The sequence below is a fragment of the Diadema antillarum genome, unplaced genomic scaffold (genome assembly GCF_040938485.1).
Source record: "Diadema antillarum isolate AM-2024a unplaced genomic scaffold, OU_Dant_1.0 seq00000203_RagTag, whole genome shotgun sequence".
In the NCBI taxonomy this organism is placed as follows: Eukaryota; Metazoa; Echinodermata; class Echinoidea; order Diadematoida; family Diadematidae; genus Diadema; species Diadema antillarum.
The window spans coordinates 1,937,259-1,955,174 of NW_027271262.1; the positions used below are offsets into that span (position 1 = coordinate 1,937,259).

At 38.3% G+C, this 17,916-nt stretch overlaps 1 protein-coding gene across 1 annotated transcript; it reads left to right on the top strand.

The window, feature by feature from the left end:
- Window positions 1–6,247: 6,247 nt before the first annotated feature.
- On the top strand, window positions 6,248–13,656 carry LOC139728830 (stomatin-like protein 1). Its single transcript, XM_071639765.1, has 8 exons — window positions 6,248–6,412; window positions 7,225–7,331; window positions 7,946–8,012; window positions 8,768–8,850; window positions 10,157–10,416; window positions 11,407–11,501; window positions 12,203–12,538; window positions 13,108–13,656. The coding sequence occupies exons 1-8, from the start codon at window positions 6,265–6,267 to the stop codon at window positions 13,311–13,313; spliced, it is 1,302 nt and encodes a 433-aa protein (XP_071495866.1). The 5' UTR covers window positions 6,248–6,264; the 3' UTR covers window positions 13,314–13,656.
- Window positions 13,657–17,916: the final 4,260 nt, after the last annotated feature.

Below are 17,916 nucleotides of genomic sequence, written 5' to 3' on the forward strand. Positions count from 1 at the left end.
CGAGACCAAGCGCCTTATAATGCTTTTGTCAAACCCCATGGTATCTTGTCTCCGAAGGTACTCCTCCTCCGAGACAACCTGCGAAACGAAGTATCTGAATGTCGATCACATCTCGAGGGGCTTTCGTTCGGACCCAAGGGTACTAATTGATAGATTAACCTTCCGTTAAGCAGATCTAGAGAAGGAGGTAATCCCTTCTCGCCCCTTCCCTAAAGTCCTGTCCCAAAATGTTAAAAAAAGACGCCTACAATAGTTTGTTCTTTAGTACCATGATTGACTAATACGCCGAATCGTAGCTCAGTTGACATAATCGTGGTGATTGTCGGTGGTAAAGAAGATAAAGCTAGATGAACGGGACATAGAAGAAGATGGTTCCTTAAAGTGAACGGAAAAGACCTTAAAAGAGTTTGTATTATAGTTAATTGCACTCTGTTGGGAGGGAGAGAGGAGACGGGTGTAGAAAACACGGGGGGGGGGAGGGGGGGGAGTGGAGAGTCATGGGGTACGTCATCTATCAAACTTTCCCGAAGAAGTCATGGAAGTCCACCAAAAAGTCTAGGAAAACAAAACCTGAAAACATGCCTTGCCTGGCAGATGTCGGATAATCTCGTGTAGATGGCTTTTTGTGCCATTATACTTTTGTTTAAACGATATCCGCCGCACAAAACGAGGGGGGGGGGGGTGGGAGGGGGAAGAGAAAGAAAATAGAGAGTGAGTGCAGGGGGCAGGACAAAATCTCCCGTAGCAATGCAGTTCTACTTCTTCTGCGTATGGCAGAATGTATCGACTTGATACAGTTTGCTGTGCGATTGCTAGTCACCTTGGGCAAACCATGAGGGGTCGGCATCATTCAACCATCATTTTATTGGAGTGAGTAATCATTAATGGGGAGCTTTAGAACGTTAAGACGACGCAGCCTCCCGCGTTGTATAGTGGAAACAGCTTCTCTCTCACACGTGCAGAACACCATATTTTCCCTAATTAGCATCTTCAGTGTTCGCGTTGCAGATCTGAAGCTCGCTAATATCTTTATTGTGGACTTCATCGGGTTTTTGCTCCAAGTGCTTTGAGGATGGAAGTGAAGTGAGATCTTTAACGTATGTGAGTTGTGACTCCCTCGCACGCGGGACCTCCGTTTTAATAGCCATGTCGTCATCCTTGTTCGTTGCAAATTGTTTTAAATTTTTGAAACATTCTTATTACCCATCCCAATCACTATAAATTCTGAAACTCTGTACTCAGTATAACTAATTAATAGTTGTTCAAATGTAACAGCCTGAAAAACTTCCAGATGTGTCCTATAAATGTTTTAGACAGTTCATGTATAAGATACAAGCGCATTGTCAAACAGAGACGAAAATGGAGAAAAGTATAGGCCTATGGGCCTGGCCTGGGGTGTCAATAGCAAAATGCAGAGCTTTTGCCAAGATGCATGGGACTCCGTGTGAATATCATATATTGTATATATTCATACATATTCATATATCATATCTGAGAATCAAAACTCATACACCAAGTAGATTACAATAGTAAAGAGATTGGTGTGTTATGCTGATAATGTATCGATAACGTCAGGGTTGTCGTCCGAGTTATCGTCTTGTCGTGATGTCGCTCTTCCGAATCAGTCAAAAGATGGCGCAATACAGTTTTTCTCAAACGATTTTTTTTTTTTTTTTTTTTTTTAAGGGGGGGGGGGTAGAAATAGGGGAGATTAACAAGAATCATAAACTTCGGCAGAAGGTGGGTGAGCGCACTTAAAAATGCCTTGTCTATAGTGAAAAAAGAACCAAACGAAAACATCGATTAGCCGGCCGTGATTATGAAGACCATATATAATTGCTGAAAAGGTAAAATTTGAGTTTGATATCATGATTTTCCTTAAAATCTTGCGTTTGGCGATTATACACCGACCCACATACTTAATTCTGTGTTTGTTATGCTTGCGTCGACAGTGACACTACTACTTAGTAGTATGGTTGGGTGTTCATAATACCGGCCACCTAACGTTTTTCTATCAATAGAAACGTGAAAAATCGCACAATTTGCCTGAAATTTTACTCACGTGTGGAGAAAATACTCCGGATTCACAAGCGCGCACTAAAATGCGATCTGAGGTACGCGCTCTAGATGGCGGCTTCGAACGCGTGGGGTGTCATTTTTTTCTGCACTCGGTTGTCCTGTTCATTTCAACTGACCACCTTGACAATACGTACTCATAAAGGGCACTTAAATGCGCTTTTTCGACAGGCCGCTGTTTTTTTTTAGCCGTCATTTTTTCCCCAATAATATTTGAATATATTTTGAATTCTTCGATATTACTTTTGAAGGACTGTTTGATGAATATGAATTGATTTTCATTAGGAAACTTTTCATCGTAATTGAAATAAATTAGATGAGTCGGTTTGTTTTTTCACATTCATTTCTCGTTTCTGCTTCAACTCGTACGGTTGTAGCGGGCGACAAAGTAATTATGTCATGTGTATGTGTAACGTGTGTGCAGGATCGTACAAGCGGCGGTGACAATTTTGCGGTCAAAATCGTCAAATTTATTATGGAAGGATACTCTACATCTAACAACGAGTCAGCAAAGGTAGGCCACTGCCGGCCTAGTTATATGTAGTTACACGATAAATCTTATTCGATTTTGCTAAATTTCGTTAATTTAGAGGGAATACTTATTTGTTTTCGCCTCATTTTACTTGGTAGCGTAGCCCAGTGAAGAATCGAACACCGTTGCGCGTAGTCCCATGCGTACATTTTCTTTCTGTACGCGCAATGCCATTATAATGCGCGGTCAGTAGATATGGACCCTGTCGGTGTGTTGAACACCTACCATACTAGTGCAGTAGTAGACAGTGTGTGATGCATGCTGTGTTCGTTCGTTGAGTGACGCTGTGAATTGTGTTCACATCTTCACATCCCGTTGTTGTCATATGTACGTCTCTCATGCTTTCCCAATTGAAACACGGAGATGAAACTCGAACTGAAGACCCAAGAAATATTTATTTATTTTTTTTTACCTTTACCTTTACCGAAGATACTGGAAGATTGCTGTGTAGCAGCAGTCGAGCTTCCAGGTCTATCCTCATCTACACTGTATCGTCAGTTCAAAAGATTTTATTTATTTATTTTTTACATTAGAATGCATGGCTGATCAACAACACTCAGTCTAACATTGTCATTGCTAACCTATATTAGTCTAACTATACACAGCCCTGTCGCTGTACAGAAGTGTAAGTCGCGACAGGGCTGTACCGTGTGGACACTACGTAATCTTATAATTCCGGGGCGCCGATTCTATTTTGAATTTACTGCACCATATTTGTTACAAAGTCTAGACTACATTTAAAGATGAAAACTTTATCTATTTAGCTACTGTTTTCAGCTATTGATATTGACATACATATTTCACAACTTAACCAAAATGACACCTTTTTTAATCCTGTATGCCACAGAAATCGTAGAAATGGCAGAAATGATTCAAAATGTCAGCGCAGCACTGGGCGAAGGGAGCGCTGTCGACCACGTTGGTGTACAAACTCTAGCAGCGCAATTTGCATCGTTCAAAGCTGGGAAAGATTTATTTTGAATCGCCCAGCGATGATCACAGCATTCCGGGTTAAGATTGGACTTTTTGCTCAGTGTATGTTGCGTGAGGGCTCACTATGGACTGAAATACCATGCTCATAGTCCAAGCATCTCAATTCACGTGAGTGATTCGTAAAATTTGTGATAAGAATGTAGAAATTTTCAACAGTTTTGTTGTGTGGCCGTGTTCGAGGGCTTTAGTAGATATGTGTATGGGGTTTAGTAGATATGTCTATCACACACCGTCAGACGCAGCGCACGGCGTCTGGTCGGGCTAACCTAAGTCTAATGTTAATCTCTACTAATGTCTCTACTCTAGTTTATACATAGAATTTTTAGAAACTTTGCTTGGGACCTCTTGGCCTTTCCCATTGACATTGTCATTATAGTATGGCATCACATAACCAACACTAAACAGTCGGTAATTGTGTTCTTTACGTTACGGCCCTATTTTATTGTGTGAGATTTTATCCTAATCGAGCAGTGCGTGCGAATTTGAGTTTACCTATCACTACTCAGACACCGCGGGTTCGTCAGCATGTGTACTGTAAACTTACTGTGGGGTACGGGGAGTGAAATACCGATAGGGCCATAAAGTGCACAATTGCCCAATAGTCAACACTCTCACTCACAGTCACACTGTGGAACTTAGAAACTTAATCATTAAAACTTAGAGTTTTGACATTTAGCCCACTGTATAGACCCTGTCTAGCCTGAGATGAGCTCTGTCGAGTTACCACTACTAACTAGCTACATGGACTGGAAGAAGAGCCCATGTAAAGACCTTGTTCCATACAAAATCTCATACTTAGCATCCCCTAATTAGTAATGATTGCCACAAAACCCTTGTAAGTAGTATTAAACCATTGGGGACAAGTCCTGAGTATACTCGGGCAGGGGTCTATGGGAAATGCATGTTGTAGCAAAATCAGTCTGTCCTCCATGGCTTAAGCAGAATGGACAGAGATGCCGTACACATTTTAAACACCCAGGTAGCAATTTTTAGTATGGTGATATCACAACCAAAAAAAAAAAAAAAAGGAAAGAAAATAATAATTACCAATCATGTCAATGGAGGTAGCGTAGTCAAGTTAACTTTATAACAAGGTACACTGTAAATATTTGCCTTGATTAACATCCACTGAGAGGCATAAACAATACAGATAACTGATACACATTTTTCTTTCATGAAATTTTTCATGTCACATACATAAATACATAAATGCTCTCCTGCCTGAAATGGATGGAGATGGACATTACAATTGACATGAGCAAAGATATTTTTACGAGAAAAATTATCATGCGTCAATCCAAGCAAAATACTGTCGTGAACATTGAAATTTCTTGCAGTGGTGCAGATTGCACACTATAATTCACTAAACCTTGAGAGGTACATGTATGTTATCTTTGCTGTAACAGATTTTGTATACTGAGTATTGGAGGTAAGCCTCTATTGCAGGATTTTTTTTTTTTTTAAAGACAATGTTACCATCTGTACCTGTGTGTGACTTCATCAAGCCACTTTAGGTTAGGGTGACTGAAGTACCTATATTTGAAAATTTCAGAGTTTGTTTAATGTCTGTATCATATTTCTTCTAGATGTGAAGGGAAAGAATAAAAAGTCATAGGATGATCAGTTTTTCATTGTTTGATTTATCAACTGACTTGATAAAGATATGTTGTTTATTGAAAATGAAGTCACAAACAGAAATTTGTTTGCATTATCAAATGCTCTTTTACAATCGCTATACAACCAAACTGGTGCAAGCTTCTTCTTCTTCTCTTTTTTTTTAGCAATTCTTCCTTTGCAATTGCTTTGTAAATTTCTAGGTAATTTAAACTTTTGCACGTGTAACCCAGCAACTCAATGTCGACATTCATAGGTGCTACCACCTATGTCATATAGATGCACCAGCATTGGGTTCTCAAATTGAAATTCCTTTCCTTTAATCTCGACTCCAGAATCGTATCTTACCAGCCTGTCAGCTACATGTATGTACAGGTTTTGTGTGTGCTGTTCATGATGCTGTTCGTTTTTGTTGATTTAATCGTTCTGTTTTGTTACTTCTTTTTTTTTAAAGAGTGAAGTGCAATTTTGTTGAGTGGAAGCTGCTGCTCTATGTAGCAAAAAACTGCAAAGTTTGGCATTGAAAGTTTTTAAGTCTAATGATTCCATTCTTAAAGGGATCGTATAGTTTTGGTTGAGACCTAGTTTCATGTTTCTAACATTTTTTGGTGAGATGATGAGAAAGATTGTGAAATATGAAAGAGTGTGTAATTCCACGAGGAATTACACGTTTATTTGATGAAAATTGTTTTTGAAATGGCTGAGATATCCAAAACAGAGCAATTCTAGTAAAGTTTGGGACCCACACTTTATTACGATCGCTTTGTTTTACTTTGTTTTTGAATGTTTCAGTCATTCCAAACCCGATTTTCATCGAATAAACTTTGAATTCCTCCTAAAATGGTATGCACTGTTCTATTTCGTAAGTGTTTTCTTGGTATCTTGCAAAAAGTTAAAAGCCCAAGATACTGTACCATCCCTTTAAGCTGAATTTTGATTTGACCAGTAAGCTCACCATCTCAGTTATCTGCAAAAATGTATCTCTACTTTTATTACTCTTATCTCTTTCTAAACTCTTTGTTACAGCTGAATTACAAATCCTGTGAAAAATGTCACAAGTGAAGTACAGTCGTCTGCCCATGAGCAGTGAGTCTCCAGCAAAGGATGTGGTGGCCTTTGACTTCAGCTCAGTCTTTGACTACAAGTCAGTCCACTCATACAGCAAGTCTATGCCACCATTCATCTATGAAGAGAAAGGTCAGTTGTGTGGTAATCAAAGCCTAGTATCTGATGAATTGTTAAACACAAGCAGACAGACAGACAAACAAACAAACTAACAAACAAACCTAAAAAGAATTATTGTGGATAATAGTATATTTTTAATTTTCCCAACATATATGCTTTGAGTTTTATTTGTGCTCATCTGCAGAATATTTTTTCCTTCATGAAAAGAGAGAAATCTAGCTTGTCACTTACATTTGACATATTTCAATCACTCTTTAGCTTATGTGCGATTTCTCAGCATAATCTTGTTGATATGACTGCTCCTCCTCCAGTGTCCAGTAGTCTGCAAAAATTTTGTTGTTGCTTTTTTCAAGTATTCTAGGGGCAGTGAGAACAGCAAATGTTAATTTCACTTATTTTAGTAAAGATCCAGAATTGACAGAGCAAAATTTGTGTTGTACTATACAGATGCCATTTGGAATGAGGAATTGAAGATGGTTTTCATGGTCTCTAGTGATTAAGAACAAACACAAAACAAAACATGGACTGGATATTTGTCTTTTGAGGTTTGTTATTATTGAGAATTTTGCCACAATTGCATCTTCTCAAAAACATAGAAAGTCATAATATGGTATGCTCTAGGTTATAATTCAACCATACTCTGGAGGGAGTAGCCAAACTGTGCAAGTTTTTCCCGTTAGGAGAATTTAATATGCAATCATAGTCAACAGCTCAATACCCTACTACTAACAGTGTAAAGCACAGTTGAAAGCAGTGCCCCCTTTGCTTCTTTTGTGGTGTATATGCTCGTGACCACCTTTAATCCATTTTGTTTTGTCATACAGAGTACAAACCTCCAGTTGCCACTCGAGTCTGCACCCTTCTTGTCGTCTTTTTTGCCTATGTTATCCTCTTCTTAACATTCCCTCTGACTGGATGGCTTGCAATCAAGGTAAGTAGCTGTCATAATGTTTGAAATATATGCAAGAGAATTGCAATTAAAATTGATTGTGGATTTTGTGTAAGATTGGCTTCTTCTGCAAAGAAGAGATGAAGGTAAATACATATCAAGATAAATACAGACTGTAGATGATTTTTTTTTCTGCAGCCATTGTGGATGATCTAAATCCTTACCATGCTGAAGGTATTCAGAAGTTTCCAGAGAGCAGATTGTAAAGTCATTTTTTAGATTCCTGTGAGTATGAATTAGATTCCTTCTTTGCTTATTATGTGTACATTGTAGTTCTAAGTAAAGTTTTTTTTTTTTTTTATAATCAGTAGAAGACTGGACATGCTAAATAGCTGCTCTTCAGATTTATCAGTGCACTGAAGTGCTGTATATATTAAATGAAAGGTTTATTTGAGCATTTTATGTGTTTGTAATCATTGTAAAGTATGTCCATTTGCCTTTACTTACTTACTACAAGTATTCATTCTTTCGAATTATTCACTTCTGCTTACCTTGCAAAATCAAGAGTATTAGATTAAAAGTGTTATGAAAATGGTGGACTCTCGTTGAACAGCAGCAGCAATATTTCACAAATTTGTTCCTTATGTCACTTTTAGAGGGTCTCGCAGTTTGAGAGAATTGTCATCTTCCGGCTGGGACGTCTCCAATCACCACAAGGACCAGGTATGGGCATCATATTTGCATGATCCTAAAGATAATGTATCATTTTTAATACACTGTTTAATGCGGTGAATCAATGTTAGAAGGTACTAAACTTTTCTGACTGAGCTGTGTCGTGATATAATGCATGTACACAAGTTTTAAGAATTATTCTGTCACAATTGAAAAAAAAGGAACAAAACAAAAAGCAATATATATATATATATATATATATATATATACATATATATTGTTTGGAATATATATATGCAAGAAAATTGTCATTGTAAATATATATATATGTATATATATTATATTTCAATACTAAATGTAAACTTTTCCACTGCCCTATCAAGCACACATACTCTTCTTATGTGATCTAGGTGTCAGCTTTTTACAGACATTTATTCATGTATTTTTGTATAGAACACAAGTCCCTATATCACAGTTGGAGTGATAGTGAGTTCAAGCACATCAAATGCCACCCCTAAAACTATTTGACTGGTGAATTCTTTTGTTTGCTGAGTTCTTGAATCCATCTTGTTGCTTGTTTCAACAAAATCTGATCAACCTCAACAAACAAACATAGAAAATAAGTGATGACAAGGATAATAATTATTTTTTCTTAAACAGGAATCAACAATTGAAAGAAGCTCACGTTTATACAGTATTGTGACTTAAAAGAAAACAAGTTCAAATTGGAATGATTTTGAGACTCATTTTCTTTCAAGAAGACATTAGTAATGTAATAATATGCATTATTTTTGCTCTTATGTCAGGTGTGATTCTGATCAATCCACTCATCGATAACTGGAGAAGGGTGGACATGAGGACGAGGGCTTTTAATGTTCCTCCTCAGCAAGTAAGTGTTTCGTGATGTATCATGTGTTTAGATGAATATATTGTCGCTGGGGTGACAAGACCTTGTATCTGCAAATTTGGTGAAAATGACTTTTTTGGATTAATGGTCAAATAATTAGTTAAGTGATTTCCTATCCAAATCCCAACTGTCTTACTCCAAAAATGAAGCCACCATGGCATTCCAAAGGAAAGGCTATCCCTTTCGCCATAGTGCTTTGGCCGCCATGTTTTTTGGCTCTCCTGAACATTTGACATTTTGTAGATACGAGGTCTTGTTGCCCCAGCGACGAATTATGTTTGATGAATATATCATCGCTGGGGCGACAGGACCTCGTATCTACAAAAATGTCAAATGTTCAGGAGAGCCAAAAAACATGGCGGCCAAAGCGCTATGGTGAGTGGGATAGCCTTTCCTTTGACACACCGTGGTGGCTCCATTTTTGGTGTAAGACAGATGGGATGTGGACAGGACATCACTTAACTTATTATTCGACCATTAATCCAAAAAAAAGTCATTTTCACCAAATTTGCAGATACAAGGTCTTGTCACCCCAGCGACGATATGTTCACTGATCTTTTGTGCTAAAGTGAAATGCATGCAGCTTGTTGGGAAATACAATAACTAAGGCATGATCGTTCATCATGCAACGTTCTACCTACCCACTAATGAGTAGGTAGGGCGCTTCAAGAATATAAGTTGTATGCATACAATCAAAATTATTCTACACTTTTGATCTCAAAATGATTCTATGCTTCTGATCTCAAAATACTCAAAACAACTCATTATCCTGGCAAAGTACATCTGCCAGACAGGTTTTTCGGTAGATCCTTTCAATGTATTGCGAGCAAATTCCAAATGGTGGAAGGTGGATTCTTAGCCCTTCTGAAAACTGTATTTTGGCTTTAAAGGTCCTGTTTACCTTTGGGAACAGTGATTTCAAGATACGACATTTAATGCATATATGTGTGGGCGTGTTGTACCACAAAACATCCTATCATATAAAATTTTTGCGATAAAGCCTAAAATGTAAGGAGATGTCTATATTTTTCTCAATAAGCTGTAACTGTAGATGGTTTATTGCAACTGATTGATTTAGTCTGGAAACATTTTTGTTATAGCTATTGATCACATTTTGTATATTTAACAATACTTAACATCAATTTTACCGATTCAAATTTTTACAGTGGTTGTTTCTATCCTTAACTCACATTTTAGAACTATTTTAAAGCACTAATGCTCGGTTTTTGTTACATCTGCAAATGGTAAATTATGCACACATTTTTGCAACTTTCATGACATCCTGCAGATTCTGACAGCAGATGGTGCCGCCATCTCTCTTGGGGCCACAATCTACCATCGCATCATCGACGTGGCCCTCTCCATCGCTGGCATCCAGGACATGGACCACGCCATCCGCAACCTGGGCCAGACGGGCCTGCTCAAACTCCTGTCAGCCTGGGAGCTGAGTGCTATCCAGAAGGACAAGCCCATGGTCAATGCCAGTCTGCAGGAGATGATGAATGGGGTCACACAGAACTGGGGAGTTGAGGTCAGCCGTGTGGAGATGTGAGTTTGACACTAAGTGTCTGTCGACATCATTGCGACTCTTGTGATATGGGTAAATAGTGGGAAGGACAGGACCATGTTTTAAAGTTAAAAAAAAAACAGAAGAAAAAGATATGGTGTTGTGTAGAAGGAGGATTCGCAAGTGGGATAAGTGACTGGGACCTCAATGTGAATGCTCCTTGTATGGGCCCCAGTCTAAAAGTAAAAAAAGTCCATGATGGATCTGGGAAGATGAAGCTGTGTGATTTGTTTTGTACCATTACTGTGTGTGTGTGTGTGTGTGTGTGTGTGTGTGTGTGTGTGTGTGTGTGTGTGTGTGTGTGGTTTTTCTTTTTTAATCAATTAGGAAGGAAGGAAGGAATTCAGCTCAAAAGTATTGCAAAAATTTGCAAGGCTTGCACTAATATTTCCCAAGATTTAGAAGGGTGAAGGAACAGCTGAGAACAAGGTTCTACTAACACTTTACACACTCTAATATTTAGCAGTGCTGACATGATGTGATGTATAGATGGGTAAAATCATAAACCAGTTCAACCAGAAAGTGTGTGTCTTTAATTCAATCTCCTATTGGGTTGAACCATATTTCACAGTGTGATGTACAGGTCATTGTCATTATGTATTTTAGGTTGGGAATTCTTTCAGTGACTTAATATGGTCGTATTTTGGTGCGCTCTACTTGTTCTTACCTATATCCCGTTTTATTTTGTTTTGTCCACACTAAAATTGAGAGTCAAGGGTAGCAGTCAATGCAAGTGCATTGCCCAATATTCCACAAATAATGTAAGTAGGTGTGGGGTACAAGAAGTATGTGAGATGCTATTGAAACCCAGCATGGAAGGAACATGCTTGTTGCTACAGTTGGAAAAAAAAAATGCATGCACAAAAACATCAACACAAAGCCAAATAATTCACAAGAGTTGCCACCCTGCCCTACATGATTAACAGTATCCGCTTTGTTTGTTTGTTTGTTTGTTTGTTTTTATCCTTCAGCTCAGAGATCACTGTGATTCAGGAAGCCAAACCACCGAGTCTGGACATTGGAAAAGTGACCAATATGTTTACCCAAGTAGCTGGTCAAGTGACAGGTGAGCTATGGCAGTTTTTGTCCACATGGGAGTGAATGGTGTTGGCAGTAAATGGTGTTTCCAGTGTGAATATCAATGGTCGATCTTTTTTAGATAGAAAAACACAAAGCAAACAAAGCAGGAAAAAATTACTGCTTGCAATTCTCTCGAAATGGGCCACACATTTGTTAAAGTTTATTCCACAGATACTGGTAATAAGCATTGAATTTTAAAATATATCAGCTGAATAGGGGGAACTTGTTCTTTGTAATGTGTGGGTGTGCATTGTACAGGCACCTCTCCGTCAATTTGAATGGCAGATGAACTGCCAAAATTCATGCCTCCTTTCTGAAAACATGAACTCACACCACCTCAGCTCACGTTGCCCTATTGATAGCTGTGGCTATGCAACAAAAAAATAATATTTTCAATGTATCACAGTCATCAAGTTTGCATAATTTTGCTCTTTTGCAGTGCAAAGACGTCGTAGAATTGAAGATTGCTCGTTTTGTTTATTTGCTTGTTTGTTTTTGACTCATAACCAGATCTATCTGTAGTTGGTTTATAGCATGTACAGTCAAACCTGCCTAGCGGCCACCTGTCTATAGCAGCCACTCTTTTCATCTCCCTTGGGTGACCGCTATAAACGGGTTTGACTGTACATTGTTCGCTTTTTTTTGTTTGTTTGCTTATTTATAATAATTTCTTTCTTATGAATACAGGTGGACAGAGGGTCAACGCCCAGTCATCTCCTCTAATATCGCTCCTATCCCTAGCCAATGCCAGCCAGGCTGCGGCACCATCAAACTTCACTGCCGCCTTCCCAGCCCAGAGCCCGGGCCCCAGCTACCAACAGCCTCAGCTGACGGTCCCTCGACAGGTTGATACCACCCCGTCCCTAGTGGAAGTGCCCATAGAGAGTGCAATGACCCCCGCCCAGCTCCTTGAACTTGCCCGGCCAGTGCTCGATGAGGAGTTGGTGCGGGAAATTGGAGCAGTTTACAAATTTGTTGTGAAGGGAGAAGGGGGAGGAACATACTTTCTGGATTTAAAAACAGGTAAGTCTATACTTCTATCAAGCACTTGATTTATAGTATGTGACAGTGTTTGAAATTATATCAATTCTGGGCTGATATGATGAGTGTTTAACCAAGGAGGTACGTACCTTCTTTATTTAACCAGGTAGGTGCAAAGACAGAGTGCACTGTACTGCAGTATGCCAGTGTTCCTGTAGAAACTAAATATTATGATGTTATAATGCCAGATTGATTCTCATGCTTTATTTGAAGGTTTGCATGGTGATGTAAATGAGGAAGAGCAGTGTGCAGCAAAGCATACACATTACTGTTACTGCAACCCTCTCTTCCCGATTCTCACGTGTGCACAAATCGGGTCAGGTTCTTTTTAGAATCATTTACAAAGACTCACAATCTTCTTGGATTGGTACCCACTCTTTTTATGTGTAAGCACTACTTTCTTTTTTTTACATTGTTACCACCGGCAAACTTGCCTGTTGTGTTTCCTCCTATTCTAATGAAAAGAGATAATATGTATATCATTTTCATGGCTCCAGGTGTCATTCGTGACCATTGAATATTGATTTTTCATATGACATTTCCCACTATAGGCAGCGGCAGGGTTGGGGTAGGGGAACCACCACTGACCCCTGATGTCACCCTCACCCTGAGACTGGAGGACATGACCGCCATGTTTGAGGGTCAGTTGCGGCCGGCCACGGCCTACATGATGGGTCGTCTGCAGTTGGAAGGCGACAGGAATGTAGCGCTGGCCTTGGAGAGTGTCTTTGCAAGAATTCAGGATGCTCCATCCTAAGCAAGAAGGAAAGATACCGTAGATACCGTAACATTTGTGGATCCATCTGAGTTTAGACGTCTTTGCTCAGTGTTACTTGTCAGTTTTGGTCATATATTAAATTGATGCAAGGTTTTGACATTGCTCATAGTAAAAGGCCACAGTTACCTTGTCTTGTTGACTTATATGGATGGGTCACATCCATATGCTTTCATAGACAGTATCAGGGGTGGAATCAGGAATTCCGCAAAGGGGAGGTGCCTTTATAAAAAGCTAAAGGGGGCGCACCCCCCCCCCCAACTTTTTTCTTTTTATTTCTTTTGTTTTAACAAAAAAATAAAATGATATACTGAGTATTACAGTTCTTCTCCACCCTTTCACCTAATGGTTCATTTTATTGAATTACTGTTTTATCTGTTACAAGAACTCAAACTTTGACAGGGTACAATCAGTCTGTAGAAACAGTGCACAATCACTATACGTAACAAGAAAAACACTTGGAGCTGATGAAGAATCCTTAACCCTAACTTACCTGGGGGGGGGGCCATAATGACCCCCCCTTGACAAATTCTGCGACCATTCTGGCGCGCAAAATTTTTTGACTGCGCCGCTCGCTGACTTTTTACTTTCAAGTCTCGCGCAACTTTTGAGACCAAATTTGTCACGCCCGGGCATACCGTTCCGAAGCCACGCCCCTTCAAAAAATTTTCGTCAACCCCAAAATTGCTCAAAAACGTGATTTTGTGTACAAAGTCAATACAAATTGTGTTTTTTCAATTATTCATATAAAGATTCATATTTTTAATTTTAATGGCTAAAATCAATTTATTTTAGTATAGTTATGCTTCAAAAAATGTGTATGACAAATTCTGCTGAAAAAACAACAAAAACAAAAGTTTGAAAAAACAAGGAAATACATAAAAAATTGATAAAACAATAAAAAACATAAGAAATTAATTTTGATACTGAATTTTTTTTACGCACAAATGTTTGGAATGTCACTAGGAATATTTACACCAAAAATCAGCGTTCCATAAGCTTTTATAAGCCAATTACAGACGAAAATTAGGTTTTTGCATATATATGCATAATTAATTGATTTAAAATAGAAAATGCAAATTTTTTGAAAATTTAACTGAATAGTCTTGTAGACTACATCCGGCTTAATGTTCATGCAAAATTTTGCGGCGATCGCGCGATCAACGGCCGAGATCTGAAGGGGGGGCCATAATGCCCCCCCCCCCCCCAGGAATTCAAGCTCGCTAAATAGCCCAGGTAAGTTAGGGTTAAGTTGACAAAAAATTCTGGATCCAGATGGTAATCAGATCATTACCAAAATTTAATGATCTATTCTGTATGTCATCATCAACTTTCCCAGAAAGTTTCATCCAAATCCGGTCCGTTCATAACTTTTTGAGTTATTTTGCAGACACACAGACAAACAAACAAACCGATGCCTGCAGAAACATAACCCTCTTGGCCGAGGTAATCAGGCTGCTGACAGCACCAAGCAATAAAGAAGATACACTGGAACTAGGATAAATTATAGGATACACACAGAGATTGAATGTGCTGATTTAAAGAGAATACCAATTTATTATCCATGATTTGCTGGATAAGATGAATGTAGACAGCCATTCAGAAAGTACCTAATTGTAATGATCAAGGATATGTTCATATCACCTGCATAACCAACCTCTTGAGCTGTTTTTCACTCTCTGCCAGGAGTCAGCATAGAAACTGTTTAATCATTTACCAAAGAAAAAGAAACATGAATACACATATATAATGAAAAGCGAGGAAAAAGTTTACCAAATCATACATGTTCTTGTCTGGGGGAGAAAAAATAAAAGTGGAAATACGTGACTATAAGCAGAGGATGATACCCTTCGTGAAATCTGTGTTTAACCCTCAAAAGACACAATCTCGTCCCTGTCAGTACATCTCACAAAGTATTTATTTTGCATAAGAGTGCAATCTGTGTATATTGTGTATATAGTTTAGTGGAAGGTAGTGATTGCTGTGTACATAATATGAATTATTTATTGAACAATGTACAAAAACTGGTGGATATGAATGTACCAAGTACCCAAGTACTACCCATCTTCGTGTAGGGTTACTGTGATGATGATTGAGTAAAACCTCATGCACAGATAACATATTAACTTGTGCCAAAGAAACTGTTTGTAAATAAATATGAAGTAATGAATTTCCTTCTCTGCCTTTGTTTGAGCTGTATGTGTCCAACTCCCTATGGAAAGTATGGATATTTTTAGTGAAAAAAAAAAGAGAAGACAGCATATCTTGATAAATACAGTTGTGCTCCAGTGTATCACTAAAGCATCTTATTTCGCTGAATGTTGTACGTTAAGTGAAGTCTGGTTAGAAAGCATGCATGTCTCAGCCACACATGCTGGAGACTGTCATTGTGTTACAGCACTACAGTTACAATACGCAGTAATTGCAGTGAGTATAAACTCACATGTAAGATCCATCATGGTAAGCACTGGCGCTTGTTGAGTTGATAATGAGGAGGAGTTGAAGAACTTAAGTGTGCTCAGTAGAGAAATAAGTGAAGGCTTGAATGGGGTCATAGTTCTCTGTATATAAGATTAATAATGTGGCCGCAGCAGTTTTACTTCGATCATCATTCTTTATCGATCGATCTCAGACAGAGAAGTATGCGAGTGAAGGGAGAGACTTCACACATTAGACCTTCCCCAGACCTTCTCTGGTTGTGTTGTTGTCAGTAGTAAATTTTACCCCCCCCCCCCCTTTCCTGCTACAGTACTCTCTATACTGCATGCTACAGATGCGAAACTTACATTCAATGTACTGTTAGTGTTACCTCTCTGTTATGTGTGTGTCGAGTTGCTACGTGCAGCCCATATTTTTGGTATTTTTGTACATGTAATATGTACAAGTTTCGCACCTGGATTTGCATTCTCGAAGGGTGTAATGGGAAGTCAAGCATTTTATGCCTGTTCTTTTAATCTCATTATAAGGACAGAGTAAGTGAGGGAAATTATGACATTTTAATTGGTACAGTCCTCACTATGCTAACAAAATCTTGTCAGTGTTTTTAAAATTACTGTACATGTATGTTGTAAATTCCATTCTGGAAAATTCTCCTTTTACCAATGTTCACTTTGAAGCTAGGGTTGGCCTGTACATAAAATGTTTCTTGTATTCAATTCATAGTCAGCTATGCACCAAGTCAGATCCAACCAAGATTGACATTCATATTTGTGTCAGTGCTTTGTACAATCAACTTTTGTAAATGTGCCAGGAGTCGTGATTGATGCCTATTATGTGTTAGATGTTTTTTATTCACCCATGATTAATAGTTCTCTTGAACCTGCGCATTTCTTTCTCTCTCTTAACATAGAGTATGCAGAATTGTGAAACCTGATAAAGAAAACAATTGTTGAGATGCTACTGGTTGGAAAAGATACATCACTCGTAACATTCCAGGCAGGCTTCTAAGAAAATGGTACAAAGGGATATGTCATGTTGGTGCAAGAAATGGCGATGCTACTATGTCTGTTTTTCTCTTTGTCCCTCTTATTGTGTGGAACATTTCAAAAGATTTCATGTTTGGGATAATGCCATTGTGAATATGGATTATGATGTGCAAAGGTGAAAACCGCATCCTCTTGTGCTTTTACTCTGTATTTAAACTTATCATTCATGAGAGCAGGTTGACTACTGCAGGATACTATGAAAGTGGTTATTTTCATGTGAGTAATTTTTTGTGCTTGACCGGGGGAGATGAATTTTGCATTGTTTTGATTCCGCGGAATTGAAGAATAATTATTTGGAACATGTTGGAAGCAAAAACATTCGTGTGCTTTTATTTTTGCACTAGTTTCTGGTTTCACGAAATGCACAAAAATGTCCACTCTGCGAAACTTTCCACTTTTACAGTAGATGAACAGATAGTTGTCATATTATGATAGATACAGTATACACAGGGTCTGCAACACGTCGTTCTCTGAGGCAAAGGTTTATGCGAACATTGAATACACCTTGCTCTTACCAGGCGGAGGCTAAATGATCAGGTTTGAAGGCATGAGTTGCATACCAGAAATAAATGTCTTATTGTTTCATGATGTTCTATTATTGTTACGTCATGACCACACAGTACTTCTCCAAGCTGTGCATGTCTCTGAGCTAAAATTGGATTTTTATTGTGCTGTGTCTTCGAGAAATCTATGTAATCAAATTTGATGACATCCATGTTATATTGAAATCTAATTCTCAGTTTCATATATTTTTGCTTTTATTATTCTTTCTTTTATTTTAGATGTGTCCTGAGTGTGAATGTGTAAGTCTATTGAATTTGTAGTAGAGGATGTTATGTGATATATTTTTCGTAAATTGATGGGTGAAATATGTTGTTATAATCAAGCAACTGTTTCTCGTGATTTTTCAAAAGAATTCAATGCTCTGGAAGTTAGGTATTTATGTAAGCAATGAAATATGTGAAAGGATGTGCTGGATGGAAGCAGTCATGATTGTGATGATAATTATACATAAAAATATTGGATAAATATGTATAGGAGGCGTGTATTCGAATTTGCTAGGTTACCGGTATGCACATTTACTGTCTGGATATGTATGT

Bases quoted from the DNA above. Each gene is read 5' to 3' on its own strand.
- LOC139728830 (XM_071639765.1), top strand. From the start codon at position 6,265: ATGTCACAAGTGAAGTACAGTCGTCTGCCCATGAGCAGTGAGTCTCCA. The intron at 10,417-11,406 runs GTGAGTTTGACA...TTTATCCTTCAG, and splicing joins GAGGTCAGCCGTGTGGAGAT to CTCAGAGATCACTGTGATTC. The intron at 11,502-12,202 runs GTGAGCTATGGC...TTATGAATACAG, and splicing joins AGTAGCTGGTCAAGTGACAG to GTGGACAGAGGGTCAACGCC.